Raw genomic sequence first — 25,887 nt, 5'->3', positions numbered from 1 at the left:
TAGGAGCGAGAGTAAATATAGAGAAGTCAGAAATAATGTACATAGGAGAGGATATGTGGAGGGAGAGTAGAGATAGGGCTGAAGGAAAAAAGGACTATTTAAGAGTGTTGGGGGTTTAATTTAGGGATAAAGGATAAAGAAGGGAGAGACATGCAGCTTGAAGGAATAGTAAACAGTATTAAGAAGACGCTAAGTTTCTGGAAGCACAGAGGGTTAGGGCTGAAAGGGAAGGTAGTGGTTTGTGAATGCATTGGGTAATGAGTAATTTGTGTATGTAATGAACGTGATGGATGTGCCTGAGAGAGTGCTGAAGGATGTCGATAAATTGGTGAGTGAGTTTTTGTGGGAGGGGAAGGAGTCAGGATAGCCAGAGAGTGATGGAGAATGAATATGAAGATGGAGGACTGAAACTAATTAATCTAGAAAAAGAAAAAGAAAGCACTAAGGGTAAAATGATGACGAGATATCTAAGAAACAGAGGGGATCACACATGGAAGGTGTTTTTAAAAGAAAGCGATTGATAAATGTGGAGGGTGTGGAGAGAGTGGAGTGTTTATGAAATTGAAAAAAGGAATGTTGGAGGGAGTGTCTGATTTTTACAAAGAGATGCTGGGGTCGTGGGGAGAGTTTGTGGAATGTGTGCAGTATGAATGTAAAAGTGTGAATCAGGTCTGGGAACAGCCTGTGTTTCTAAATCCAAAAATCAGATGGGAAGGGGAAACAGTATACAACAGGCTGATGTGGAGGGCTGGGTTTAGGAAGGTGAGGGATTTGGTGTACGAATATGTACCTGGGTTTATGAGGGCACAGGTAATAGTTGATGAAGTGAGGGACAAGGGTGATGAAATATGGCTGGGAACAGCAGAGGGAGTGATGGAAAAAATAAAAGAAGGGATGCCGAAAGAGTGGATGGGTATGATTGAGAGAGAAAATGAAGCGGATGAAGAGGGAGACATTGAGATGTATGTAGGAGAGGGGGGAGAGGAGTATGAAACTGACAAGTGTGAAAACCAGAGTTTTGTACAAATGTTTAGGGAAAAAGGATGTGAGGAGACCAGCTGCAGAGAAAGTATGGGAGAGAGTAATGAATGAGATGGATGTCAGGGGGATATGGAAGAATCTGAGAGTGAAGTGGAACAGTAGTGAATGTGAAAACTTTGATTTTCTTTTGAGACACAACAGAATTTTCAACAATTTAATCATTAGCAAGTTTGACATGAATGTGGACAAGAAATGTGACGTGTGTGGTGTGGAAGTTGAAACATGCATGCATGAGTTTTTAGAATGCAGGGAACTAAAACATACTTTGAGAGATTGAAAGATTTAATAAGCAGGTGTTGGGAGGGGAGTTTTGTGGAGAGAATGGAGTGGAAGGAACTGTGGTTATTTGGAGTGACTAGAAGAATGAAAGGGTGTAATGTGAGTCTCTTGAATTATATGTTTAGCCATGCAAGGTTTGCTGTCAAACTCAGGAGGAACATGGTCCATTACGAAAAGAGGAAAGCAGATGTATGGAGCATGTTTAGAAGTGGGATGAAGAGAGATGTTCACATGACACACAGATATATAAAAAAGAAATATTTCTGAAAGACTTTATAGAGGGAAGCTCCTTAATTGAAATCGGGGGATAACGGGGAGGTAAAGATGAACTTTGATTAAAGAAATATTAAGGAAGCATTTTGTTTGAAGGGAGTTATCTGTGACATTATTCATTTTGGTTTTCTATTTCCATACACAGTTTGTTTAATCTAATGTCTGGATTGTGGCCTGAGTATAATGGCAAAAGGTCCTTATGGTTGGAAAAAATAATAATATTGAAAAAAAAAAAAAAAAAAAGGGGAAAGAGATGAAACAATGACAACGCTTATTTATCATTGTTATGGAGTGCACTTAACACAAGCGTTTTGATGCAGATTAGATTTTGTAAAAACATTGAATTTTGGTTGGTTTTGGTTGGAATAATTTTCTGATAAGTCTACAGAAAGTAATAATCAGAGACATCATTTATGGTGTCATGCATTGTTTTTCATTTGGTCTGAACAGAATGGATAAGTGGAAAAGATAATAATTAATTAATAACAAAGGGAAAATGACAAGATATGTGACAACTTTGATTTTGATTTCGTTTATGTTGCATAATGTTTTCTTCATTTGTTTGTTTTTCTTTTTTCCTTTCAAACTTCTTTATTTGGTTTTCATAATTGTTTGACCTGGACACATGGTTGCAGGCGATGTGCTAATATGTATTGTGTATTGTTAAAAACATATCTATTTTTTATAATAAAAGAAAAAAAAAAAACACGCCCGATCTCGTCCGATCTCGGAAGCTAAGCAGGGTCGGGCCTGGTTAGTACTTGGATGGGAGACCGCCTGGGAATACCAGGTGCTGTAAGCTTTTTACCTTCTCCGTGACAGACAGCAGAGGGCGCTGCTGCTCCTTCACTGGAGACACGGCTTTGAACAACAGAGCAGCTTGCCCGAGAAAGACGTTCAGCCTTTTTTTGCCGCTCGTGTCTTGCTCGCGTTTACATATTGCAACAGTGTATACGAATTATATCATGATGTGCCTCGGAAAAAACTTGAACGATTGACTGCATGCCTTGCTCATGCAGAGAAATTAAAAAGCTTACAGCACTTGGTATTCCCAGGCGGTCTCCCATCCAAGTACTAACCAGGCCCGACCCTGCTTAGCTTCCGAGATCGGACGAGATCGGGCGTGTTCAGAGTGGTATGGCCGTAAGCCGAAGCGCGGGAGACAAACACACTATTTGAACCCGTTCAACAGTTATGTCTCCAAGAAGACACTGGAGAGCGCCCGCGGTTGGATCCCAGGGAGGGATAGAGACGGCGGAAGCTCCCAAGTAGATTTGAGGAGGGAAGTCACCGCGGAGCAAAACCAGTGCGCACGAACAATGCGGAGAGAAAACTTGTTCGACTGTGCTGATGTTTCTCCGTTGATGGATATAGACAAACCATCAGGACGGAGCCGGTGAACATGTATGAATAGCGCGTTTGTCTCCTCAGCCTTCGCTTACGGCCATACCACTCTGAACACGCCCGATCTCGTCCGATCTCGGAAGCTAAGCAGGGTCGGGCCTGGTTAGTACTTGGATGGGAGACCGCCTGGGAATACCAGGTGCTGTAAGCTTTTTACCTTCTCCGTTACAGACAGCAGAGGGCGCTGCTGCTCCTTCACTGGAGACACGGCTTTGAACAACAGAGCAGCTTGCCCGAGAAAGACGTTCAGCCTTTTTTTTGCCGCTCGTGTCTTGCTCGCGTTTACATATTTGCAACAGTGTATACGAATTATATCATGACGTGCCTCGGAAAAAACTTGAACGATTGACTGCATGCCTTGCTCATGCAGAGAAATTAAAAAGCTTACAGCACCTGGTATTCCCAGGCGGTCTCCCATCCAAGTACTAACCAGGCCCGACCCTGCTTAGCTTCCGAGATCGGACGAGATCGGGCGTGTTCAGAGTGGTATGGCCGTAAGCCGAGGTGCAGGGAGACAAACACACTATTTGAACCCGTTCAACAGTTATGTCTCCAAGAAGACACTGGAGAGCGCCCGCGGTTGGATCCCAGGGAGGGATAGAGACGGCGGAAGCTCCCAAGTAGATTTGAGGAGGGAAGTCACCGCGGAGCAAAACCAGTGCGCACGAACAATGCGGAGAGAAAACTTGTTCGACTGTGCTGATGTTTCTCCGTTGATGGATATAGACAAACCATCAGGAACATGTATGAATAGCGCGTTTGTCTCCTCAGCCTTCGCTTACGGCCATACCACTCTGAACACGCCCGATCTCGTCCGATCTCGGAAGCTAAGCAGGGTCGGGCCTGGTTAGTACTTGGATGGGAGACCGCCTGGGAATACCAGTGCTGTAAGCTTTTTACCTTCTCCGTTACAGACAGCAGAGGGCGCTGCTGCTCCTTCACTGGAGACACGGCTTTGAACAACAGAGCAGCTTGCCCGAGAAAGACGTTCAGCCTTTTTTTGCCGCTCGTGTCTTGCTCGCGTTTACATATTTGCAACAGTGTATACGAATTATATCATGACGTGCCTCGGAAAAAACTTGAACGATTGACTGCATGCCTTGCTCATGCAGAGAAATTAAAAAGCTTACAGCACCTGGTATTCCCAGGCGGTCTCCCATCCAAGTACTAACCAGGCCCGACCCTGCTTAGCTTCCGAGATCGGACGAGATCGGGCGTGTTCAGAGTGGTATGGCCGTAAGCCGAAGCGCGGGAGACAAACACACTATTTGAACCCGTTCAACAGTTATGTCTCCAAGAAGACACTGGAGAGCGCCCGCGGTTGGATCCCAGGGAGGGATAGAGACGGCGGAAGCTCCCAAGTAGATTTGAGAGGGAAGTCACCGCGGAGCAAAACCAGTGCGCACGAACAATGCGGAGAGAAAACTTGTTCGACTGTGCTGATGTTTCTCCGTGATGGATATAGACAAACCATCAGGACGACAGTATATGAATAGCGCGTTTGTCTCCTCAGCCTTCGCTTACGGCCATACCACTCTGAACACGCCCGATCTCGTCCGATCTCGGAAGCTAAGCAGGGTCGGGCCTGGTTAGTACTTGGATGGGAGACCGCCTGGGAATACCAGGTGCTGTAAGCTTTTTACCTTCTCCTTTACAGACAGCAGAGGGCGCTGCTGCTCCTTCACTGGAGACACGGCTTTGAACAACAGAGCAGCTTGCCCGAGAAAGACGTTCAGCCTTTTTTTGCCGCTCGTGTCTTGCTCGCGTTTACATATTTGCAACAGTGTATACGAATTATATCATGACGTGCTCGGAAAAAACTTGAACGATTGACTGCATGCCTTGCTCATGCAGAGAAATTAAAAAGCTTACAGCACCTGGTATTCCCAGGCGGTCTCCCATCCAAGTACTAACCAGGCCCGACCCTGCTTAGCTTCCGAGATCGGACGAGATCGGGCGTGTTCAGAGTGGTATGGCCGTAAGCCGAAGCGCGGGAGACAAACACACTATTTGAACCCGTTCAACAGTTATGTCTCCAAGAAGACACTGGAGAGCGCCCGCGGTTGGATCCAAGGGAGGGATAGAGACGGCGGAAGCTCCCAAGTAGATTTGAAGAGGGAAGTCACCGCCCGGAGCAAAACCAGTGCGCAACGAACAATGCGGAGAGAAAACTTGTTCGACTGTGCTGATGTTTCTCCGTTGATGGATATAGACCAACCATCAGGAACATGTATGAATAGCGCGTTTGTCTCCTCAGCCTTCGCTTACGGCCATACCACTCTGAACACGCCCGATCTCGTCCGATCTCGGAAGCTAAGCAGGGTCGGGCCTGGTTAGTACTTGGATGGGAGACCGCCTGGGAATACCAGGTGCTGTAAGCTTTTTACCTTCTCCTTTACAGACAGCAGAGGGCGCTGCTGCTCCTTCACTGGAGACACGGCTTTGAACAACAGAGCAGCTTGCCCGAGAAAGACGTTCAGCCCTTTTTTTGCCGCTCGTGTCTTGCTCGCGTTACATATTTTGCAATACAGTGTGATACGAATTATATCATGACGTTGCCTCGGAAAAAACTTGAACGATTTGACTTAGCATGCCTGCTCATGCAGAGAAATTAAAAAGCTTACAGCATCCTGTATTCCCAGGCGGTCTCCCATCCAAGTACTAACCAGGCCCGACCCTGCTTAGGCTTCCGAGATCGGACGAGATCGGGCGTGTTCAGAGTGGTATGGCCGTAAGCCTAAGCGTCGGGAGACGAAACCACTATTTGAACCCGTTCAAACAGTTATGTCTCCAGAAGACACTGGAGAGCGCCCACGGTTGGATCCCAGGGAGGGATAGAGTAGGCGGCGGAAGCTCCCAAGTAGATTTGAGGAGGGAAGTCACCGGCGGAGCAAAACCAGTGCGCACGAACAATGCGGAGAGAAAACTTGTTCGACTGTGCTGATGTTTCTCCCGTGATGGATTATAGACAAACCATCAGGACGCCGGAACATGTATGAATAGCGCGTTTGTCTCCTCAGCCTTCGCTTACGGCCATACCACTCTGAACACGCCCGATCTCGTCCGATCTCGGAAGCTAAGCAGGGTCGGGCCTGGTTAGTACTTGGATGGGAGACCGCCTGGGAATACCAGGTGCTGTAAGCTTTTTACCTTCTCCGTTACAGACAGCAGAGGGCGCTGCTGCTCCTTCACTGGAGACACGGCTTTGAACAACAGAGCAGCTTGCCCGAGAAAGACGTTCAGCCTTTTTTTGCCGCTCGTGTCTTGCTCGCGTTTACATATTTGCAACAGTGTATACGAATTATATCATGACGTGCCTCGGAAAAAACTTGAACGATTGACTGCATGCCTTGCTCATGCAGAGAAATTAAAAAGCTTACAGCACCTGGTATTCCCAGGCGGTCTCCCATCCAAGTACTAACCAGGCCCGACCCTGCTTAGCTTCCGAGATCGGACGAGATCGGGCGTGTTCAGAGTGGTATGGCCGTAAGCCGAAGCGCGGGAGACAAACACACTATTTGAACCCGTTCAACAGTTATGTCTCCAAGAAGACACTGGAGAGCGCCCGCGGTTGGATCCCAGGGAGGGATAGAGACGGCGGAAGCTCCCAAGTAGATTTGAGGAGGGAAGTCACCGCGGAGCAAAACCAGTGCGCACGAAACAATGCGGAGAGAAAACTTGTTCGACTGTGCTGATGTTTCTCCGTTGATGGATATAGACAAACCATCAGGAACATGTATGAATAGCGCGTTTGTCTCCTCAGCCTTCGCTTACGGCCATACCACTCTGAACACGCCCGATCTCGTCCGATCTCGGAAGCTAAGCAGGGTCGGGCCTGGTTAGTACTTGGATGGGAGACCGCCTGGGAATACCAGGTGCTGTAAGCTTTTTACCTTCTCCGTTACAGACAGCAGAGGGCGCTGCTGCTCCTTCACTGGAGACACGGCTTTGAACAACAGAGCAGCTTGCCCGAGAAAGACGTTCAGCCTTTTTTTGCCGCTCGTGTCTTGCTCGCGTTTACATATTTGCAACAGTGTATACGAATTATATCATGACGTGCCTCGGAAAAAACTTGAACGATTGACTGCATGCCTTGCTCATGCAGAGAAATTAAAAGCTTACAGCACCTGGTATTCCCAGGCGGTCTCCCATCCAAGTACTAACCAGGCCCGACCCTGCTTAGCTTCCGAGATCGGACGAGATCGGGCGTGTTCAGAGTGGTATGGCCGTAAGCCGAAGCGCGGGAGACAAACACACTATTTGAACCCGTTCAACAGTTATGTCTCCAAGAAGACACTGGAGAGCGCCCGCGGTTGGATCCCAGGGAGGGATAGAGACGGCGGAAGCTCCCAAGTAGATTGAGGAGGGAAGTCACCGCGGAGCAAACCAGTGCGCACGAACAATGCGGAGAGAAAACTTGTTCGACTGTGCTGATGTTTCTCCGTTGATGGATATAGACAAACCATCAGGAACATGTATGAATAGCGCGTTTGTCTCCTCAGCCTTCGCTTACGGCCATACCACTCTGAACACGCCCGATCTCGTCCGATCTCGGAAGCTAAGCAGGGTCGGGCCTGGTTAGTACTTGGATGGGAGACCGCCTGGGAATACCAGGTGCTGTAAGCTTTTTACCTTCTCCTTTACAGACAGCAGAGGGCGCTGCTGCTCCTTCACTGGAGACACGGCTTTGAACAACAGAGCAGCTTGCCCGAGAAAGACGTTCAGCCTTTTTTTTGCCGCTCGTGTCTTGCTCGCGTTTACATATTTGCAACAGTGTATACGAATTATATCATGACGTGCCTCGGAAAAAACTTGAACGATTGACTGCATGCCTTGCTCATGCAGAGAAATTAAAAAGCTTACAGCACCTGGTATTCCCAGGCGGTCTCCCATCCAAGTACTAACCAGGCCCGACCCTGCTTAGCTTCCGAGATCGGACGAGATCGGGCGTGTTCAGAGTGGTATGGCCGTAAGCCGAAGCGCGGGAGACAAACACACTATTTGAACCCGTTCAACAGTTATGTCTCCAAGAAGACACTGGAGAGCGCCCGCGGTTGGATCCCAGGGAGGGATAGAGACGGCGGAAGCTCCCAAGTAGATTTGAGGAGGGAAGTCACCGCGGAGCAAAACCAGGGCGCACGAACAATGCGGAGAGAAAACTTGTTCGACTGTGCTGATGTTTCTCCGTTGATGGATATAGACAAACCATCAGGAACATGTATGAATAGCGCGTTTGTCTCCTCAGCCTTCGCTTACGGCCATACCACTCTGAACACGCCCGATCTCGTCCGATCTCGGAAGCTAAGCAGGGTCGGGCCTGGTTAGTACTTGGATGGGAGACCGCCTGGGAATACCAGGTGCTGTAAGCTTTTTACCTTCTCCGTTACAGACAGCAGAGGGCGCTGCTGCTCCTTCACTGGAGACACGGCTTTGAACAACAGAGCAGCTTGCCCGAGAAAGACGTTCAGCCTTTTTTTGCCGCTCGTGTCTTGCTCGCGTTTACATATTTGCAACAGTGTATACGAATTATATCATGACGTGCCTCGGAAAAAACTTGAACGATTGACTGCATGCCTTGCTCATGCAGAGAAATTAAAAAGCTTACAGCACCTGGTATTCCCAGGCGGTCTCCCATCCAAGTACTAACCAGGCCCGACCCTGCTTAGCTTCCGAGATCGGACGAGATCGGGCGTGTTCAGAGTGGTATGGCCGTAAGCCGAGGCGCGGGAGACAAACACACTATTTGAACCCGTTCAACAGTTATGTCTCCAAGAAGACACTGGAGAGCGCCCGCGGTTGGATCCCAGGGAGGGATAGAGACGGCGGAAGCTCCCAAGTAGATTTGAGGAGGGAAGTCACCGCGGAGCAAAACCAGTGCGCACGAACAATGCGGAGAGAAAACTTGTTCGACTGTGCTGATGTTTCTCCGTTGATGGATATAGACAAACCATCAGGAACATGTATGAATAGCGCGTTTGTCTCCTCAGCCTTCGCTTACGGCCATACCACTCTGAACACGCCCGATCTCGTCCGATCTCGGAAGCTAAGCAGGGTCGGGCCTGGTTAGTACTTGGATGGGAGACCGCCTGGGAATACCAGGTGCTGTAAGCTTTTTACCTTCTCCGTTACAGACAGCAGAGGGCGCTGCTGCTCCTTCACTGGAGACACGGCTTTGAACAACAGAGCAGCTTGCCCGAGAAAGACGTTCAGCCTTTTTTTGCCGCTCGTGTCTTGCTCGCGTTTACATATTTGCAACAGTGTATACGAATTATATCATGACGTGCCTCGGAAAAAACTTGAACGATTGACTGCATGCCTTGCTCATGCAGAGAAATTAAAAAGCTTACAGCACCTGGTATTCCCAGGCGGTCTCCCATCCAAGTACTAACCAGGCCCGACCCTGCTTAGCTTCCGAGATCGGACGAGATCGGGCGTGTTCAGAGTGGTATGGCCGTAAGCCGAAGCGCGGGAGACAAACACACTATTTGAACCCGTTCAACAGTTATGTCTCCAAGAAGACACTGGAGAGCGCCCGCGGTTGGATCCCAGGGAGGGATAGAGACGGCGGAAGCTCCCAAGTAGATTTGAGGAGGGAAGTCACCGCGGAGCAAAACCAGTGCGCACGAACAATGCGGAGAGAAAACTTGTTCGACTGTGCTGATGTTTCTCCGTTGATGGATATAGACAAACCATCAGGAACATGTATGAATAGCGCGTTTGTCTCCTCAGCCTTCGCTTACGGCCATACCACTCTGAACACGCCCGATCTCGTCCGATCTCGGAAGCTAAGCAGGGTCGGGCCTGGTTAGTACTTGGATGGGAGACCGCCTGGGAATACCAGGTGCTGTAAGCTTTTTACCTTCTCCTTTACAGACAGCAGAGGGCGCTGCTGCTCCTTCACTGGAGACACGGCTTTGAACAACAGAGCAGCTTGCCCGAGAAAGACGTTCAGCCTTTTTTTGCCGCTCGTGTCTTGCTCGCGTTTACATATTTGCAACAGTGTATACGAATTATATCATGACGTGCCTCGGAAAAAACTTGAACGATTGACTGCATGCCTTGCTCATGCAGAGAAATTAAAAAGCTTACAGCACCTGGTATTCCCAGGCGGTCTCCCATCCAAGTACTAACCAGGCCCGACCCTGCTTAGCTTCCGAGATCGGACGAGATCGGGCGTGTTCAGAGTGGTATGGCCGTAAGCCGAAGCGCGGGAGACAAACACACTATTTGAACCCGTTCAACAGTTATGTCTCCAAGAAGACACTGGAGAGCGCCCGCGGTTGGATCCCAGGGAGGGATAGAGACGGCGGAAGCTCCCAAGTAGATTTGAGGAGGGAAGTCACCGCGGAGCAAAACCAGTGCGCACGAACAATGCGGAGAGAGAAAACTTGTTCGACTGTGCTGATGTTTCTCCGTTGATGGATATAGACAAACCATCAGGAACATGTATGAATAGCGCGTTTGTCTCCTCAGCCTTCGCTTACGGCCATACCACTCTGAACACGCCCGATCTCGTCCGATCTCGGAAGCTAAGCAGGGTCGGGCCTGGTTAGTACTTGGATGGGAGACCGCCTGGGAATACCAGGTGCTGTAAGCTTTTTACCTTCTCCGTTACAGACAGCAGAGGGCGCTGCTGCTCCTTCACTGGAGACACGGCTTTGAACAACAGAGCAGCTTGCCCGAGAAAGACGTTCAGCCTTTTTTTGCCGCTCGTGTCTTGCTCGCGTTTACATATTTGCAACAGTGTATACGAATTATATCATGACGTGCCTCGGAAAAAACTTGAACGATTGACTGCATGCCTTGCTCATGCAGAGAAATTAAAAAGCTTACAGCACCTGGTATTCCCAGGCGGTTCTCCCATCCAAGTACTAACCAGGCCCGACCCTGCTTAGCTTCCGAGATCGGACGAGATCGGGCGTGTTCAGAGTGGTATGGCCGTAAGCCGAAGCGCGGGAGACAAACACACTATTTGAACCCGTTCAACAGTTATGTCTCCAAGAAGACACTGGAGAGCGCCCGCGGTTGGATCCCAGGGAGGGATAGAGACGGCGGAAGCTCCCAAGTAGATTTGAGGAGGGAAGTCACCGCGGAGCAAAACCAGTGCGCACGAACAATGCGGAGAGAAAACTTGTTCGACTGTGCTGATGTTTCTCCGTTGATGGATATAGACAAACCATCAGGAACATGTATGAATAGCGCGTTTGTCTCCTCAGCCTTTGCTTACGGCCATACCACTCTGAACACGCCCGATCTCGTCCGATCTCGGAAGCTAAGCAGGGTCGGGCCTGGTTAGTACTTGGATGGGAGACCGCCTGGGAATACCAGGTGCTGTAAGCTTTTTACCTTCTCCTTTACAGACAGCAGAGGGCGCTGCTGCTCCTTCACTGGAGACACGGCTTTGAACAACAGAGCAGCTTGCCCGAGAAAGACGTTCAGCCTTTTTTTGCCGCTCGTGTCTTGCTCGCGTTTACATATTTGCAACAGTGTATACGAATTATATCATGACGTGCCTCGGAAAAAACTTGAACGATTGACTGCATGCCTTGCTCATGCAGAGAAATTAAAAAGCTTACAGCACTTGGTATTCCCAGGCGGTCTCCCATCCAAGTACTAACCAGGCCCGACCCTGCTTAGCTTCCGAGATCTGACGAGATCGGGCGTGTTCAGAGTGGTATGGCCGTAAGCCGAAGCGCGGGAGACAAACACACTATTTGAACCCGTTCAACAGTTATGTCTCCAAGAAGACACTGGAGAGCGCCCGCGGTTGGATCCCAGGGAGGGATAGAGACGGCGGAAGCTCCCAAGTAGATTTGAGGAGGGAAGTCACCGCGGAGCAAAACCAGTGCGCACGAACAATGCGGAGAGAAAACTTGTTCGACTGTGCTGATGTTTCTCCGTTGATGGATATAGACAAACCATCAGGAACATGTATGAATAGCGCGTTTGTCTCCTCAGCCTTCGCTTACGGCCATACCACTCTGAACACGCCCGATCTCGTCCGATCTCGGAAGCTAAGCAGGGTCGGGCCTGGTTAGTACTTGGATGGGAGACCGCCTGGGAATACCAGGTGCTGTAAGCTTTTTACCTTCTCCGTTACAGACAGCAGAGGGCGCTGCTGCTCCTTCACTGGAGACACGGCTTTGAACAACAGAGCAGCTTGCCCGAGAAAGACGTTCAGCCTTTTTTTGCCGCTCGTGTCTTGCTCGCGTTTACATATTTGCAACAGTGTATACGAATTATATCATGACGTGCCTCGGAAAAAAACTTGAACGATTGACTGCATGCCTTGCTCATGCAGAGAAATTAAAAAGCTTACAGCACCTGGTATTCCCAGGCGGTCTCCCATCCAAGTACTAACCAGGCCCGACCCTGCTTAGCTTCCGAGATCGGACGAGATCGGGCGTGTTCAGAGTGGTATGGCCGTAAGCCGAAGCGCGGGAGACAAACACACTATTTGAACCCGTTCAACAGTTATGTCTCCAAGAAGACACTGGAGAGCGCCCGCGGTTGGATCCCAGGGAGGGATAGAGACGGTGGAAGCTCCCAAGTAGATTTGAGGAGGGAAGTCACCGCGGAGCAAAACCAGTGCGCACGAACAATGCGGAGAGAAAACTTGTTCGACTGTGCTGATGTTTCTCCGTTGATGGATATAGACAAACCATCAGGAACATGTATGAATAGCGCGTTTGTCTCCTCAGCCTTCGCTTACGGCCATACCACTCTGAACACGCCCGATCTCGTCCGATCTCGGAAGCTAAGCAGGGTCGGGCCTGGTTAGTACTTGGATGGGAGACCGCCTGGGAATACCAGGTGCTGTAAGCTTTTTACCTTCTCCTTTACAGACAGCAGAGGGCGCTGCTGCTCCTTCACTGGAGACACGGCTTTGAACAACAGAGCAGCTTGCCCGAGAAAGACGTTCAGCCTTTTTTTGCCGCTCGTGTCTTGCTCGCGTTTACATATTTGCAACAGTGTATACGAATTATATCATGACGTGCCTCGGAAAAAACTTGAACGATTGACTGCATGCCTTGCTCATGCAGAGAAATTAAAAAGCTTACAGCACCTGGTATTCCCAGGCGGTCTCCCATCCAAGTACTAACCAGGCCCAACTCTGCTTAGCTTCCGAGATCGGACGAGATCGGGCATGTTCAGAGTGGTATGGCCGTAAGCCGAAGCGCGGGAGACAAACACACTATTTGAACCCGTTCAACAGTTATGTCTCCAAGAAGACACTGGAGAGCGCCCGCGGTTGGATCCCAGGGAGGGATAGAGACGGCGGAAGCTCCCAAGTAGATTTGAGGAGGGAAGTCACCGCGGAGCAAAACCAGTGCGCACGAACAATGCGGAGAGAAAACTTGTTCGACTGTGCTGATGTTTCTCCGTTGATGGATATAGACAAACCATCAGGACGGAGCCGGTGAACATGTATGAATAGCGCGTTTGTTTCCTCAGTCTTCGCTTACGGCCATACCACTCAGTGAGTGTGTGTGTGTGAGAAGCTCCACTGACCTACAGTGTATGATCTAGAATTTTAAACGAATAATTCGTTTGGAAAAAATTTAAAACACATTTTGAAAATCAAGGTGGAGATTTCGTTTTCTAAAATAAAGAAAACGCATCGGACGGAAAAAATGGCAACAAAGAACGGACTTAACGAACAAGAGAAACAGATCATGGATAATGGTGAAAAGAGGAAAATCTATGAAAAGAGACTCACGATCATGGCGGAGATTGAGGGCGATGATATAATCACAATGATGGAGCTTTTGAGGAAGGTGAAAGAGGAGTGCGGCGAGGTTATCGGCTGCAGATTCAAGACGCCAAAAAGTTACGAAATTACCATGCTGAGCGACACCGGGAAATCCAAACTAATGGACGGGCTGAAAACCAAGAATAATATCATCATGGCCCGAGAATTAGGAATCGGTGAGATGGTAGTCTCATTTATCAACCTGCCAACATACATCGATGACGAAACAATACTGGGAAAATTAAGAGACTGGGGAGTGAAACCAGTATCCAGCATAAGGAGACGAATGTGGCCGGGGACGGAGATCGCAGACGGGACACGATTTTTAAAAGTGAAATTCAATGAAACTGTCAAATCACTGCCGTATTCGACTAAGTTTGAAACAGCGGCAGGATCGGAGCACTTTCGTGTAATACATGACAGACAAGTTAAAGTTTGCCGTCTGTGCATTCAGCCCGGACATATCGTAAGAGACTGCCCGGCTTTTACCTGTTATAAATGTGGAGGACAGGGGCACTATGCACGGGAGTGCGCGGAGCAGCAGGAGCGGCAGACAGGAGGAGAAGACAACAGTGAGAAGAGGACGGATCAGGAGGAACAGAGACACAATGAGAAGGACCAAGAAGCTTCTCCACTGGGGCCGACAGGAGAGGAGCAGAGCCAGGCGGAAGAAATGGGCGGAGAGGAGGAGCAAATGGACGGGGAAGAGGAGCTGGACGACGCCGCAGAGATAGCGAGGATACACCGATGGAAGGTGGAGAAGAGACTGGTGGCACTTTTGAGGGTGGAGGAGCGGAGGAGAGAGGTGAGGGAGAGGGAGGATTGGGAGAGGGACTGGAGGGAATAAGCAGGGGGGAACAGGGGGGAGGAAACGGGGAGAAATGTGGGGTGAAAATGACCGAATATGACTGGATGGTGTCCGATGTTACGGATAGTGACGGTGACTCCATGGAAAAAGTTGATATAGTGAGAAAAAGAACAGGACTCAAAAGACAGGTGAAAAGACGTGAGCTATTGAAAAAGAAAAACACAAAATGAATAAGAAGTCATGAAGACACTCTTCTTACTTTTACTAAGCATGCTCCACATCTCCTCTTTCAATGGCAACGGCCTCAGAGAGAGAGTCAGAAGACAGCAAACCTTGCTGGTGTGTGACGCTGACATAATATGTTTACAAGAGACTCACTGGGATGATGAGTGTGTGAGAGAGACTGAGAGAGAATGGTTGGGTCAGATGTATGTGAACAATGGGGGAACTAAATCAAGAGGGGTAGCAATTTTGGTAAAGAGGGGAGTGATAGAGGATGTAAGGAAATGTGAGGATGACAGGGAAGGGAGAGTGATTGGGATAACATTTGAGCACATGGGGAAAACATTTCAACTTTTGAATATATACGCACCAAATGAGGAGAGACAAAGAAGGGTCTTTTTTGAGAGAATGAGAGGAATGTGTGGGGAAAACTGTATGATTGTGGGTGATTTTAATGTGTGGTGTGGAAGGCTGGATGCTTCCTCAAGTGTGTGTTTTAAAAGCGACTCATCCAGAGGTGTGCTGAAAGAATTGATGAAAGAAAGAGAATTGATTGATGTGTGGAGAGAGAGGAATCCAGAGGGGAGGGTATTTTCAAGAAGACAAGTGGTGAGAGGGGTGCTAAAACAGAGCAGATTAGATTTAGTGTTAGGTCAAAAGGACATAGTAGATATGATAGGAAGGGTAGGATATAAAAGCACAGCTTTAAGTGATCACATGGTGTTAGAGTTCAGGGTAACAAAAGGATTGAAAAGAGAGGGGGCGGTGTGTGGTGTTTGAATGGTGATTTGGTGAAGGATGAAAAGTATAAAAACAAAGTGAGAGAATGTATAAACAGGAGAAAGGATGAGAGAATGTATGAAGAGGATATAGGGAGGTGGTGGGAGAGTTTTAAAGCAGAGATTTAAAAGATGAGCATAGTATATAGCAGAAACAGGAATAGAAAAGATAGGGAGAAGGAGAGGAAGTTAAAGGAAGAATTAGAAAGAGAGACTGAGAAGATAGAAAAAGAGGGAGAAAATGATTTAAACAACTACATAAGAATTAGGGAAGAACTGAAGGAAATAGAACAATGCAGGTGTATGGGGGCAATAGTCAGAAGCAGGGCGAGATATGTGGTTGAGGGAGAGAAATGTACAAAGTTTTTTTTAGGGCTAGAGAAATCCAAACAAAAGAGGATTTATCTAGAACAAGTAGAAGGGAAGAACGGGGAAATAATTACGGATTTTGTAGGGATAGCTGAAAGGGTACAAGAATTTTATAGGGATTTATTTAGAAAAGAAGAAATCAAGGAAGAGAGCATGGAGAGTGTTTTGGAGAAAGTGGAAGCGAGGTTGAGTGAGAAAGACAAGGAGATGTGTGAAGGAAACATAGGAACAGGAGAAATAGAGGCAGCAATAGCAGGGTTAGGTAGAAATAAAAGTCCGGGTATAGATGGGATAATTAGTGAATTTTATATAGAATTTAAAGATGAATTAGTGCCAGTGTTAGATAGATTATTTAGAGGAATAGAAGAGAGAAATGAACTACCAGCAGATATGTCGACAGGGCTAGTTAGCATTTTATATAAGAAAGGGAATAGGGATAGACTAGAAAATTACAGACCAATCACAATGTTAAATACAGACTACAAAATATTAGCGCGGGTGTTAGCCAAAAGGATAAAAAGAGTTATAGGGACGGTGGTAGGGAACACACAAGCTTATAGTATACCTGGTAGGGATATAGCAGATATAACAAGCAGTATCAGAGACACAATACATCATATGAAGGAAAGGAAAGGGGGCATAGTAATGAGTCTAGATTTGAATAAAGCATTTGACAGGGTTGATCACAATTACTTACACAGGGTGCTAGAGAGAATGGGTTTTGGGAATAGATTAGGTGGATGGGTTAAAAGGTTGTACAAAGGGGCAGTCAGTTGTGTAAAAATCAATGGAATAGTCACAGACACTTTTAGATTAGAAAGATCAGTCAGGCAAGGGTGTCCATTGTCATCACTGCTGTATTCAATTTCAGCAGAACCACTAGCACAGGTGCTGAAGCTAAACAATAAAATCAGTGGGATAGAAATACCAGGTGGGCAGGTAAGTCTTTTATATCAATATGCAGACGACACAACAGTCACAGTAAAGGATAGGGAAAGTGTATTAGAGGTAGTAGAGAGTGTGGAGCTATATGGGAGGGCGTCAGGAGCGAGAGTAAATATAGAGAAGTCAGAAATAATGTACATAGGAGAGGATAGTGGAGGGAGAGTAGAGATAGGGCTGAAGGAAAAAAAGGACTATTTAAGAGTGTTGGGGGTTAATTTAGGGATAAAGGATAAAGAAGGGAGAGACATGCAGCTTGAAGGAATAGTAAATAGTATTAAGAAGACGCTAGGTTTCTGGAAGCACAGAGGGTTAGGGCTGAAAGGGAAGGTAGTGGTTGTGAATGCATTGGTCATGAGTAAATTTGTGTATGTAATGAACGTGATGGATGTGCCTGAGAGAGTGCTGAAGGATGTGGATAAATTGGTGAGTGAGTTTCTGTGGGAGGGGAAAGGAGTCAGGATAGCCAGAGAGGTGATGGAGAATGAATATGAAGATGGAGGACTGAAACTAATTAATCTGGAAAAGAAAAAGAAAGCACTAAGGGTGAAAATGATGACGAGATATCTAAGAAACAGAGGGGATCACACATGGAAGGTGTTTTTAAAAGAAGCGATTGATAAATGTGGAGGGTGTGGAGAGAGTGGAGTGTTTATGAAATTGAAAAAAGGAATGTTGGAGGGAGTGTCTGATTTTTACAAAGAGATGCTGGGGTCGTGGGGAGAGTTTGTGGAATGTGTGCAGTATGAATGTAAAAGTGTGAATCAGGTCTGGGAACAGCCTGTGTTTCTAAATCCAAAAATCAGATGGGAAGGGGAAACAGTATACAACAGGCTGATGTGGAGGGCTGGGTTTAGGAAGGTGAGGGATTTGGTGTACGAATATGTACCTGGGTTTATGAGGGCACAGGTAATAGTTGATGAAGTGAGGGACAAGGGTGATGAAATATGGCTGGGAACAGCAGAGGGAGTGATGGAAAAAATAAAAGAAGGGATGCCGAAAGAGTGGATGGGTATGATTGAGAGAGAAAATGAAGCGGATGAAGAGGGAGACATTGAGATGTATGTAGGAGAGGGGGAGAGGAGTATGAAACTGACAAGTGTGAAAACCAGAGTTTTGTACAAATGTTTAGGGAAAAAGGATGTGAGGAGACCAGCTGCAGAGAAAGTATGGGAGAGAGTAATGAATGAGATGGATGTCAGGGGGATATGGAAGAATCTGAGAGTGAAGTGGAACAGTAGTGAATGTGAAAACTTTGATTTTCTTTTGAGACACAACAGAATTTTCAACAATTTAATCATTAGCAAGTTTGACATGAATGTGGACAAGAAATGTGACGTGTGTGGTGTGGAAGTTGAAACATGCATGCATGAGTTTTTAGAATGCAGGGAACTAAAAACATACTTTGAGAGATTGAAAGATTTAATAAGCAGGTGTTGGGAGGGGAGTTTTGTGGAGAGAATGGAGTGGAAGGAACTGTGGTTATTTGGAGTGACTAGAAGAATGAAAGGGTGTAATGTGAGTCTCTTGAATTATATGTTGAGCCATGCAAGGTTTGCTGTCAAACTCAGGAGGAACATGGTCCATTACGAAAAGAGGAAAGCAGATGTATGGAGCATGTTTAGAAGTGGGATGAAGAGAGATGTTCACATGACACACAGATATATTAAAAAAGAAATATTGCTGAAAGACTTTATAGAGGGAAGCTCCTTAATTGAAATCGGGGATAACGGGGAGGTAAAGATGAACTTTGATTAAAGAAATATTAAGGAAGCATTTTGTTTAAAGGGAGTTATCTGTGACATTATTCATTTTGGTTTTCTATTTCCATACACAGTTTGTTTAATCTAATGTCTGGATTGTGGCCTGAGTATAATGGCAAAAGGTCCTTATGGTTTGGAAAAAATAATAATATGGGAAAAAAAAAAAAAAAAAAAAAAGGGGAAAGAGATGAAACAATGACAACACTTATTTATCATTGTTATGGAGTGCAGTTAACACAAGCGTTTTGATGCAGATTAGATTTTGTAAAAACATTGAATTTTGGTTTGGTTTTGGTTGGAATAATTTTCTGATAAGTCTACAGAAAGTAATAATCAGAGACATCATTTATGGTGTCATGCATTGTTTTTCATTTGGTCTGAACAGAATGGATAAGACGAAAAGATAACAATTAATTAATAATGAAGGAAAAATGAAAAGATATGTGACAACTTTGATTTTGATTTCGTTTATGTTGCATGATGTTTTCTTCATTTGTTTGTTTTTCTTTTTTTCCTTTTCAAACTTCTTTATTTGGTTTTCATAATTGTTTGACCTGGACACATGGTTGCAGGCGATGTGCTAATATGTATTGTGTATTGTTAAAAACATATCTATTTTTTATAATAAAAGAGAAAAAAGAAAAAACACGCCCCATCTCGTCCGATCTCGGAAGCTAAGCAGGGTCGGGCCTGGTTAGTGCTTGGATGGGAGACTGCCTGGGAATACCAGGTGCTGTAAGCTTTTTACCTTCTCCGTTACAGACAGCAGAGGGCGCTGCTGCTCCTTCACTGGAGACACGGCTTTGAACAACAGAGCAGCTTGCCCGAGAAAGACGTTCAGCCTTTTTTTGCCGCTCGTGTCTTGCTCGCGTTTACATATTTGCAACAGTGTATACGAATTATATAATGATGTGCCTCGGAAAAAACTTGAACGATTGACTGCATGCCTTGCTCATGCAGAGAAATTAAAAAGCTTACAGCACCTGGTATTCCCAGGCGGTCTCCCATCCAAGTACTAACCAGGCCCGACCCTGCTTAGCTTCCGAGATCGGACGAGATCAGGCGTGTTCAGAGTGGTATGGCCGTAAGCCGAAGCGCGGGAGACAAACACACTATTTGAACCCGTTCAACAGTTATGTCTCCAAGAAGACACTGGAGAGCGCCCGCGGTTGGATCCCAGGGAGGGATAGAGACGGCGGAAGCTCCCAAGTAGATTTGAGGAGGGAAGTCACCGCGGAGCAAAACCAGTGCGCACGAACAATGCGGAGAGAAAACTTGTTCGACTGTGCTGATGTTTCTCCGTTGATGGATATAGACAAACCATCAGGACGGAGCCGGTGAACATGTATGAATAGCGCGTTTGTCTCCTCAGCCTTCGCTTACGGCCATACCACTCTGAACACGCCCGATCTCGTCCGATCTCGGAAGCTAAGCAGGGTCGGGCCTGGTTAGTACTTGGATGGGAGACCGCCTGGGAATACCAGGTGCTGTAAGCTTTTTACCCTCTCCGTTACAGACAGCAGAGGGCGCTGCTGCTCCTTCACTGGAGACACGGCTTTGAACAACAGAGCAGCTTGCCCGAGAAAGACGTTCAGCCTTTTTTTGCCGCTCGTGTCTTGCTCGCGTTTACATATTTGCAACAGTGTATAAGAATTATATCATGACGTGCCTCGGAAAAAACTTGAACGATTGACTGCATGCCTTGCTCATGCAGAGAAATTAAAAAGCTTACAGCACCTGGTATTCCCAGGCGGTCTCCCATCCAAGTACTAACCAGGCCCGACCCTGCTTAGCTTCCGAGATCTGACGAGATCGGGCGTGTTCAGAGTGGTATGGCCGTAAGCCGAAGCGCGGGAGACAAACACACTATTTGAACCCGTTCAACAGTTATGTCTCCAAGAAGACACTGGAGAGCGCCCGCGGTTGGATCCCAGGGAGGGATAGAGACGGCGGAAGCTCCCAAGTAGATTTGAGGAGGGAAGTCACCGCGGAGCAAAACCAGTGCCATAATACAACGCGGAAATAAACATATAAAAGCTGGTCCTCCAGGAACCACTGAGAATCATGCTTTGAATAACGACTTTACAGCGCTTTCATGCTCTTTAACAATAACAATAACTTTATTTTCATAGCACTTTTTACAACAAGGTTTACAAAGTGCTTTGACAAACGAAGCAGAACACATAAAAGGAACACAATTGAAATTACAATTGAAAATGTAGAGCAAACAAATGGAATAAAAATAGTTAATACTTAATTAAATGTATCAGAGCAATAAAGAGATTTCATTTAAGAACAATAGAAATAGATAAGGAATCTTAGACCATCAAGTAAATACATAATGGAGTGAAGTGCAGCAACACTGGGAAGATGAAAATAAGTGAAAAATAAATAAATGATAAATTAAACTCAAAAGTTAAAAATTAAAAAGTAACAAGGAGACAACATCACAAAAAGGCAATTTTGGAATCAAAGTGAGAGAAAATACTGGACAGCTTCTTTGTGTCGATTCCAAGGAGGGACAGATAGCAGAATTCATATCAAGAATTATTGTTCAAGGCAAACACTTTGATAAACCAGTGAATCACAGCTGAAGAGAAACTGCAGTGATAAACATGAGTCCGAGTGCTGGAAATAACTGTACTCAGGTTAAGTAAAAAAAAAAAGTAATGTGGGCTAACCGTGCTTTTAAATTGCATCACATATTAGGAAACACAGTAATGTCTTCTATTATAGTATGTGGCTGCAATGTATCAACTAAAATCATACAATGATTTTTATCAAATACATTTAGTTAATGAGTTATAGTTTTATATTTAAAGTTACATTTTATTTTATCAACATCAAATTATATTTTTATTATAAAGTAAATGTATTTAGTTGATCACTAGTAGTTTTCAATAATTATTCCCAATATCCACCCCCCCCCACAAAACCAGTAGCCACTGAACATACAGCCAGGAATTAGCATGTTGGATCACTTATTCTTGCCTATTTTGTAGTCTGATCAAAGGGAGAGTGTGGACACAGGAGGAAAGCCAAGAACAGGCACTTGACCTTCGATTCTACTGATCTCCCTCCCTCTTGTCCAGTTGAAAACCAGGCACATGGAAATCTCTTTTTATGAAAACACTAGTTATGAATGTGAAGTATTTTCCTCATGTGATAAAAAGTGTGGGATTGCATTTACATTGACATAAGCCGTTTTTATAAAGGGCAGCATGCCGCCAATTGGGCCGTTCCTTTTGCGGCTAGGTCCGCAGATTTAAACAGAAGGTGGTACATTGGGGGTCTGTTTTGGCCAATTTGCGGGATGATGAGTTTTATGAAGGATGAGCTTGAGGTGATGCGCAGTTGTCCAAGTGGAGATGTCTGCCAGACATTCTATTCTAATTGCCAATCGTGTCTTTAGTATTGCTCCGTAGCAAAATACCACCTCAGACAACAAGAATACAGAGAGAAAATAAAATGATGGCACTCCCCGTCAGGGAATCAAACCCCGGTCTTCCTGTTTAGGAAAGTAGAAGAGGAGGAGAGAGACGGGACCTTCAACCCACAGAGACACAGTAAGGACAGCCTGCTGTCATTTCTGGACTACGCCAGGAGTTTCTAGGAAGTTGTGGACCTGAGGGACTACCTGTTCTCCCGGAAGCCCGCAACACCCGTGGCTTCAGAACGCGACAATGTGGTCGGCTTTGGAGAAAGGGCCAAGGACACCTGGAAGCAGATCTGGGAGAACAAGGCTGATGGTTACGCGGATTTCATCCTCAGAGTGAAGTGCATCCCGAACAATAAGATGTTCAAACTGCAGCAGTACATCGGGAAGCAGCAGGCTGCTGAGTCCTGTGCAACACCAACTGCAACCTCAACTACATCAGCTGTCTCCATGCCACCATCCTTCACTATAGATTAGTGGAAAAATATGCAAATGGCGATTTTATGTGAACATGTCATTTACCTGATGCATAATTAAGGTTATTGTTTAATCTCTCAGTGATGGAGGAAGACGAGGAGCTGGAGAGGGAGATGCTGAATTTATCCCCGTCCAAATTTGACACTGAACTAAGTAGGTGGATTCAAGTTTAATAAATAGAGAAACCTGTCCAAATAATTGTAATCACTTCTTAAAGGTCCCATATTATACTGTTTTTCATCAATTTCACACAGCTGTCAGAGGTCCAACAACTCTGTATTCGATATGTATTGCCCCAAACACATCCATGGTCCTGAACTCCAGCTGTCTAAAAGTCGCTCTGCTGAGCTCTGTTCACAGCACTCTGTTTCTGTGCCCTCACCTTTAAATGCTAACGAGCTGCGTCTGTCAGCGCCTACTTGGGGAGCCTTGCCTGCTACGTCACTCTCAAGGAGGGGAAGCCCCTTATGCTAACGTTATCATGCGCTAATGATGTAACACTATGGCTCGCGGAGATTTCTTCGTTCAACTGAACCAGTTTGACCCAGAATCGGACCCAGAAGTAGAGGCTCCAGAAGAAGTACAGACTCTGCGGCTGCAGCAGGACGTTTCAGAATGGTTAGTTTGGCTGAATAATATTAGTTTGTATGTGTTGTTACAGCTACTGCCATGTAGCTAATGGCTAATAGCTAGCGAAAGCTGTGTTTGTCTCCAACACAGTCTCCAAACTGTTATACAATGTTTGCATCGTCTCTGTCTCCAGTCTGCACATGTTTCCAGACTTTCTACTGTGACAACAAAGCTCCCTCGTAATATTATTAACATTAAACTCGCTTCAAACACCATTGCATAGCGGACCGAAGCGGAGCTAACTAGTTAGCCAATTTCAAGCTGACTTCACCATACACGTCGGCAACTGTAAATGCTATCAAACCGCGGCGACACTTATCGCTGGCTCGGGTGCAGTTGCTGGGTCCCGTATGGTTGGGACTGATCCTTTTAGGAAGGTCAGTGTCGAGGCAAAGCCAGCTTTGTATTGACTCTCGTTACTGAAGCAGTCCGACGTGAGGTGGTTAGCACACACATACAAGCTAACACAAACCGCAGCCGGCAGGTTGTCATTAAAAATGAAACACGACCACTGTCTCTTCTGTTGTTCTGTAGCTGGGACAGAATATAGGCACTTCTGTTGATTTATACACCAACAACAGAGCAATCCCGGTCGTACATTCGCCATTTTCTAACCGAGCGGAAAAAAAATGGCGCCATTTAGATAATTCCTTCGGGTGTGGCAAACCTTCACCTGGGGCGGTGCCACCAACCTAGGGGGACGCGTCTAATCTGTCGGTGACGTCACCGACAGACTATCTTCAACTGGCCTGTATAAGCACACATTTTCTAAAGGCGGAGAAAGCAAAAAAGGGAGAGGATTAACTTTTTTCATACCAGGGGTGATTGTAGACAAGCCGGGGATGCATATTATTGATAGAAAACCGCTCTAAGGTGTATTTTGCATAATATGGGACCTTTAAAACTCTCACTGTACATGATAAAATTGTAATAACATCACATGTGCTTTCAGGGCCACCAGCAGCAGTACCCAGAGCCACAGCTGTGACCCCATACAGGTTTCTTCATCAGTGTGGATGGAGGATTCAGTTTTCACCAGAATTCACCTGCCATTACTTTTTTCTGTCAACTAGTTTGTTGTTTTGACCGTGTTCTGGCCTGTTCTGATGTGTGTGTGTTCTTTCGCTCTCGCACTGCCCTAAGGAATTAACATGTCGACGATGATGGTAAGTACTTTGGTTTTTGTATGCTTTCTATTTTGCTGTCATTCAAGGATTTGGCTTGTGAAAAAACAAGCCGCATCTTTGAATGTCGAATTGTGTTTTTTGACATGTATAAGACATAAGCATGGATGTCGTTTCTGTGCTTTACCTGTTTTTAGAATGAAAAAAATCATTGTGTATTTCCATATCAAAAAACATTCATTCACAATTTCATCAAAATATTCAGTCCTTGCTAGCAAGTAGCTCCAGAGAAAACAGGTAAAGACAGATTGTGAAGCATAAACAAACTTCAGTGTAAGGAAAGTGACACAGATTGTCTTTACAGCACACTGCAAGAAGCCGACAGCTACTGCCGTCTCTGGACCTGCAATGCCTTGTGGCAATACTGTCTCTTCAGTGAAAGGTTGTTATATTTTGACTTCTAGATTTGAACCAGTCGTGAATATAATGTTAATTGTATGATGTTTCTTTATATTTTCTTCTTTTAATCTCCCAGCCACAGCGAAGGCCCCGTTGCCAGTCCCTCCTCGGCTGCTTGCCATCGCGCCACAGCTTGGGGTCAAAGATCAGGAGCCCAATGTGTTGGGACAAGGTATGACACTTTCACATGAGCACTGCTTTTATATTTCCAGTATAACTCACATAAATATCAGTTTAGTCTTGACATATAAAAATCAAATTTTCTATGTATTTTATAGTATTCAAGTGTAAAGTAATGAAATGTAAGTTTGTCTGTTTCTGTTGCAACAATTTTCTATAGCGCACAGAAAACCAGTCTCCCCCCTTCTCCAGAGTCTGGGCTCATAGCTGCTCCATCTCCTCCTGAAGGTAAATGTTTGTTTATAAAATGCTCTGAGAAGGAACATCTTAAGCAAATGTCACAAACACTCATCACAGATTATTGCCCCTGTGGAAGCACATAGAAACATCATCCTTGATGAAGGTATGAATATCTGTCACTGTGTAAACCATAGCAGTCATTGATATAGAGCTCTCTTTCCTTTTCTTTTACTCTGTATGTACTGTAGCATTTTATTGTTTGTGTTTCACAACTGTTCCATGTCCAGCGCCTCACAGCAGGCAGCCTGCAGCCTCTGTCCTAGCATACGATCAGGATGTTGCACAGTGGAACTGCTCCTGCCAACAAAAATTATGGATGAAGACTGAAATGGAGGCATTGGGTCTGTGGCCAGGCTCACGTCCAGTACGTCACCCCATGAACATGCTGGCCCTGTGGCGTTACCCACCTCAGCCTGAGCTCATTGACTCCATCACAGAGCTGCCATCAGTCAAGTTCTTTCAGCTTCATCCTTTTTTCATTTGGAAGCCGGAGCACACGATCATGGAGAGGATGAAAAACAACTACAGTGGGGCAAAAAAGTATTTAGTTAGCCACCAATTGTGCAAGTTCTCCCACTTAAAAAGATGAGAGAGGCCTGTAATTTTCATCATAGGTATAGATAGAATTACTTTAATGATCCCAGACTGGGAAATTATTTAATTATTATTATTTATATTTATTATTATTTATATTTATTTTATAATTAT

At 45.9% G+C, this 25,887-nt stretch overlaps 1 protein-coding gene, 1 long non-coding RNA gene and 32 other non-coding genes across 34 annotated transcripts in view; 17 read left to right on the top strand and 17 right to left on the bottom strand.

The window, feature by feature from the left end:
• Window positions 1-24,336, top strand: part of LOC115594757 (uncharacterized) — a 29,014-nt gene extending 4,678 nt beyond the window's left edge. Inside the window, exons 2-3 of the mRNA XM_030439002.1 lie at window positions 22,628-22,699; window positions 24,129-24,336. Coding sequence (XP_030294862.1) covers window positions 22,628-22,699; window positions 24,129-24,262 — 206 coding nt within the window. The 3' untranslated portion in view covers window positions 24,263-24,336. The remainder of the gene's footprint in view (window positions 1-22,627; window positions 22,700-24,128) is intronic.
• On the bottom strand, window positions 2,624-2,742 carry LOC115594872 (5S ribosomal RNA). The gene has a single exon (XR_003986574.1). It is a non-coding gene; the product is annotated as a 5S ribosomal RNA (ribosomal RNA).
• On the top strand, window positions 3,030-3,148 carry LOC115594907 (5S ribosomal RNA). Its single transcript, XR_003986609.1, has one exon. It is a non-coding gene; the product is annotated as a 5S ribosomal RNA (ribosomal RNA).
• On the bottom strand, window positions 3,379-3,497 carry LOC115594906 (5S ribosomal RNA). Its single transcript, XR_003986608.1, has one exon. It is a non-coding gene; the product is annotated as a 5S ribosomal RNA (ribosomal RNA).
• LOC115594876 (5S ribosomal RNA) lies at window positions 3,774-3,891 on the top strand. Its single transcript, XR_003986578.1, has one exon. It is a non-coding gene; the product is annotated as a 5S ribosomal RNA (ribosomal RNA).
• On the bottom strand, window positions 4,121-4,239 carry LOC115594905 (5S ribosomal RNA). The gene has a single exon (XR_003986607.1). It is a non-coding gene; the product is annotated as a 5S ribosomal RNA (ribosomal RNA).
• Window positions 4,516-4,634, top strand: LOC115594904 (5S ribosomal RNA). Its single transcript, XR_003986606.1, has one exon. It is a non-coding gene; the product is annotated as a 5S ribosomal RNA (ribosomal RNA).
• Window positions 4,863-4,981, bottom strand: LOC115594903 (5S ribosomal RNA). Its single transcript, XR_003986605.1, has one exon. It is a non-coding gene; the product is annotated as a 5S ribosomal RNA (ribosomal RNA).
• On the top strand, window positions 5,260-5,378 carry LOC115594902 (5S ribosomal RNA). Its single transcript, XR_003986604.1, has one exon. It is a non-coding gene; the product is annotated as a 5S ribosomal RNA (ribosomal RNA).
• Window positions 5,615-5,734, bottom strand: LOC115594877 (5S ribosomal RNA). Its single transcript, XR_003986579.1, has one exon. It is a non-coding gene; the product is annotated as a 5S ribosomal RNA (ribosomal RNA).
• LOC115594901 (5S ribosomal RNA) lies at window positions 6,023-6,141 on the top strand. The gene has a single exon (XR_003986603.1). It is a non-coding gene; the product is annotated as a 5S ribosomal RNA (ribosomal RNA).
• LOC115594900 (5S ribosomal RNA) lies at window positions 6,371-6,489 on the bottom strand. Its single transcript, XR_003986602.1, has one exon. It is a non-coding gene; the product is annotated as a 5S ribosomal RNA (ribosomal RNA).
• Window positions 6,766-6,884, top strand: LOC115594899 (5S ribosomal RNA). The gene has a single exon (XR_003986601.1). It is a non-coding gene; the product is annotated as a 5S ribosomal RNA (ribosomal RNA).
• LOC115594898 (5S ribosomal RNA) lies at window positions 7,113-7,231 on the bottom strand. The gene has a single exon (XR_003986600.1). It is a non-coding gene; the product is annotated as a 5S ribosomal RNA (ribosomal RNA).
• Window positions 7,505-7,623, top strand: LOC115594896 (5S ribosomal RNA). The gene has a single exon (XR_003986598.1). It is a non-coding gene; the product is annotated as a 5S ribosomal RNA (ribosomal RNA).
• Window positions 7,854-7,972, bottom strand: LOC115594895 (5S ribosomal RNA). Its single transcript, XR_003986597.1, has one exon. It is a non-coding gene; the product is annotated as a 5S ribosomal RNA (ribosomal RNA).
• On the top strand, window positions 8,248-8,366 carry LOC115594894 (5S ribosomal RNA). Its single transcript, XR_003986596.1, has one exon. It is a non-coding gene; the product is annotated as a 5S ribosomal RNA (ribosomal RNA).
• Window positions 8,596-8,714, bottom strand: LOC115594893 (5S ribosomal RNA). The gene has a single exon (XR_003986595.1). It is a non-coding gene; the product is annotated as a 5S ribosomal RNA (ribosomal RNA).
• Window positions 8,990-9,108, top strand: LOC115594892 (5S ribosomal RNA). The gene has a single exon (XR_003986594.1). It is a non-coding gene; the product is annotated as a 5S ribosomal RNA (ribosomal RNA).
• Window positions 9,338-9,456, bottom strand: LOC115594891 (5S ribosomal RNA). Its single transcript, XR_003986593.1, has one exon. It is a non-coding gene; the product is annotated as a 5S ribosomal RNA (ribosomal RNA).
• LOC115594890 (5S ribosomal RNA) lies at window positions 9,732-9,850 on the top strand. Its single transcript, XR_003986592.1, has one exon. It is a non-coding gene; the product is annotated as a 5S ribosomal RNA (ribosomal RNA).
• LOC115594889 (5S ribosomal RNA) lies at window positions 10,080-10,198 on the bottom strand. The gene has a single exon (XR_003986591.1). It is a non-coding gene; the product is annotated as a 5S ribosomal RNA (ribosomal RNA).
• LOC115594879 (5S ribosomal RNA) lies at window positions 10,476-10,594 on the top strand. Its single transcript, XR_003986581.1, has one exon. It is a non-coding gene; the product is annotated as a 5S ribosomal RNA (ribosomal RNA).
• On the bottom strand, window positions 10,824-10,943 carry LOC115594875 (5S ribosomal RNA). The gene has a single exon (XR_003986577.1). It is a non-coding gene; the product is annotated as a 5S ribosomal RNA (ribosomal RNA).
• Window positions 11,219-11,337, top strand: LOC115594871 (5S ribosomal RNA). Its single transcript, XR_003986572.1, has one exon. It is a non-coding gene; the product is annotated as a 5S ribosomal RNA (ribosomal RNA).
• On the bottom strand, window positions 11,567-11,685 carry LOC115594873 (5S ribosomal RNA). The gene has a single exon (XR_003986575.1). It is a non-coding gene; the product is annotated as a 5S ribosomal RNA (ribosomal RNA).
• On the top strand, window positions 11,961-12,079 carry LOC115594930 (5S ribosomal RNA). The gene has a single exon (XR_003986632.1). It is a non-coding gene; the product is annotated as a 5S ribosomal RNA (ribosomal RNA).
• Window positions 12,310-12,428, bottom strand: LOC115594919 (5S ribosomal RNA). Its single transcript, XR_003986621.1, has one exon. It is a non-coding gene; the product is annotated as a 5S ribosomal RNA (ribosomal RNA).
• Window positions 12,704-12,822, top strand: LOC115594908 (5S ribosomal RNA). Its single transcript, XR_003986610.1, has one exon. It is a non-coding gene; the product is annotated as a 5S ribosomal RNA (ribosomal RNA).
• Window positions 13,052-13,170, bottom strand: LOC115594865 (5S ribosomal RNA). Its single transcript, XR_003986566.1, has one exon. It is a non-coding gene; the product is annotated as a 5S ribosomal RNA (ribosomal RNA).
• On the bottom strand, window positions 19,605-19,723 carry LOC115594870 (5S ribosomal RNA). The gene has a single exon (XR_003986571.1). It is a non-coding gene; the product is annotated as a 5S ribosomal RNA (ribosomal RNA).
• Window positions 20,011-20,129, top strand: LOC115594897 (5S ribosomal RNA). The gene has a single exon (XR_003986599.1). It is a non-coding gene; the product is annotated as a 5S ribosomal RNA (ribosomal RNA).
• Window positions 20,359-20,477, bottom strand: LOC115594868 (5S ribosomal RNA). The gene has a single exon (XR_003986569.1). It is a non-coding gene; the product is annotated as a 5S ribosomal RNA (ribosomal RNA).
• Window positions 24,337-24,541: 205 nt separating the features above from the next.
• On the top strand, window positions 24,542-25,356 carry LOC115594756 (uncharacterized). The gene is made up of 3 exons (XR_003986548.1): window positions 24,542-24,742; window positions 24,836-24,931; window positions 25,100-25,356. It is a non-coding gene; the product is annotated as an uncharacterized LOC115594756 (long non-coding RNA).
• Window positions 25,357-25,887: the final 531 nt, after the last annotated feature.

The sequence above is a fragment of the Sparus aurata genome, chromosome 13 (genome assembly GCF_900880675.1).
Source record: "Sparus aurata chromosome 13, fSpaAur1.1, whole genome shotgun sequence".
NCBI classification, from domain to species: domain Eukaryota; kingdom Metazoa; phylum Chordata; class Actinopteri; order Spariformes; family Sparidae; genus Sparus; species Sparus aurata.
Note: the sequence above shows the minus strand (reverse complement) of the source record. Positions and strands in the feature narration are given on the sequence as shown.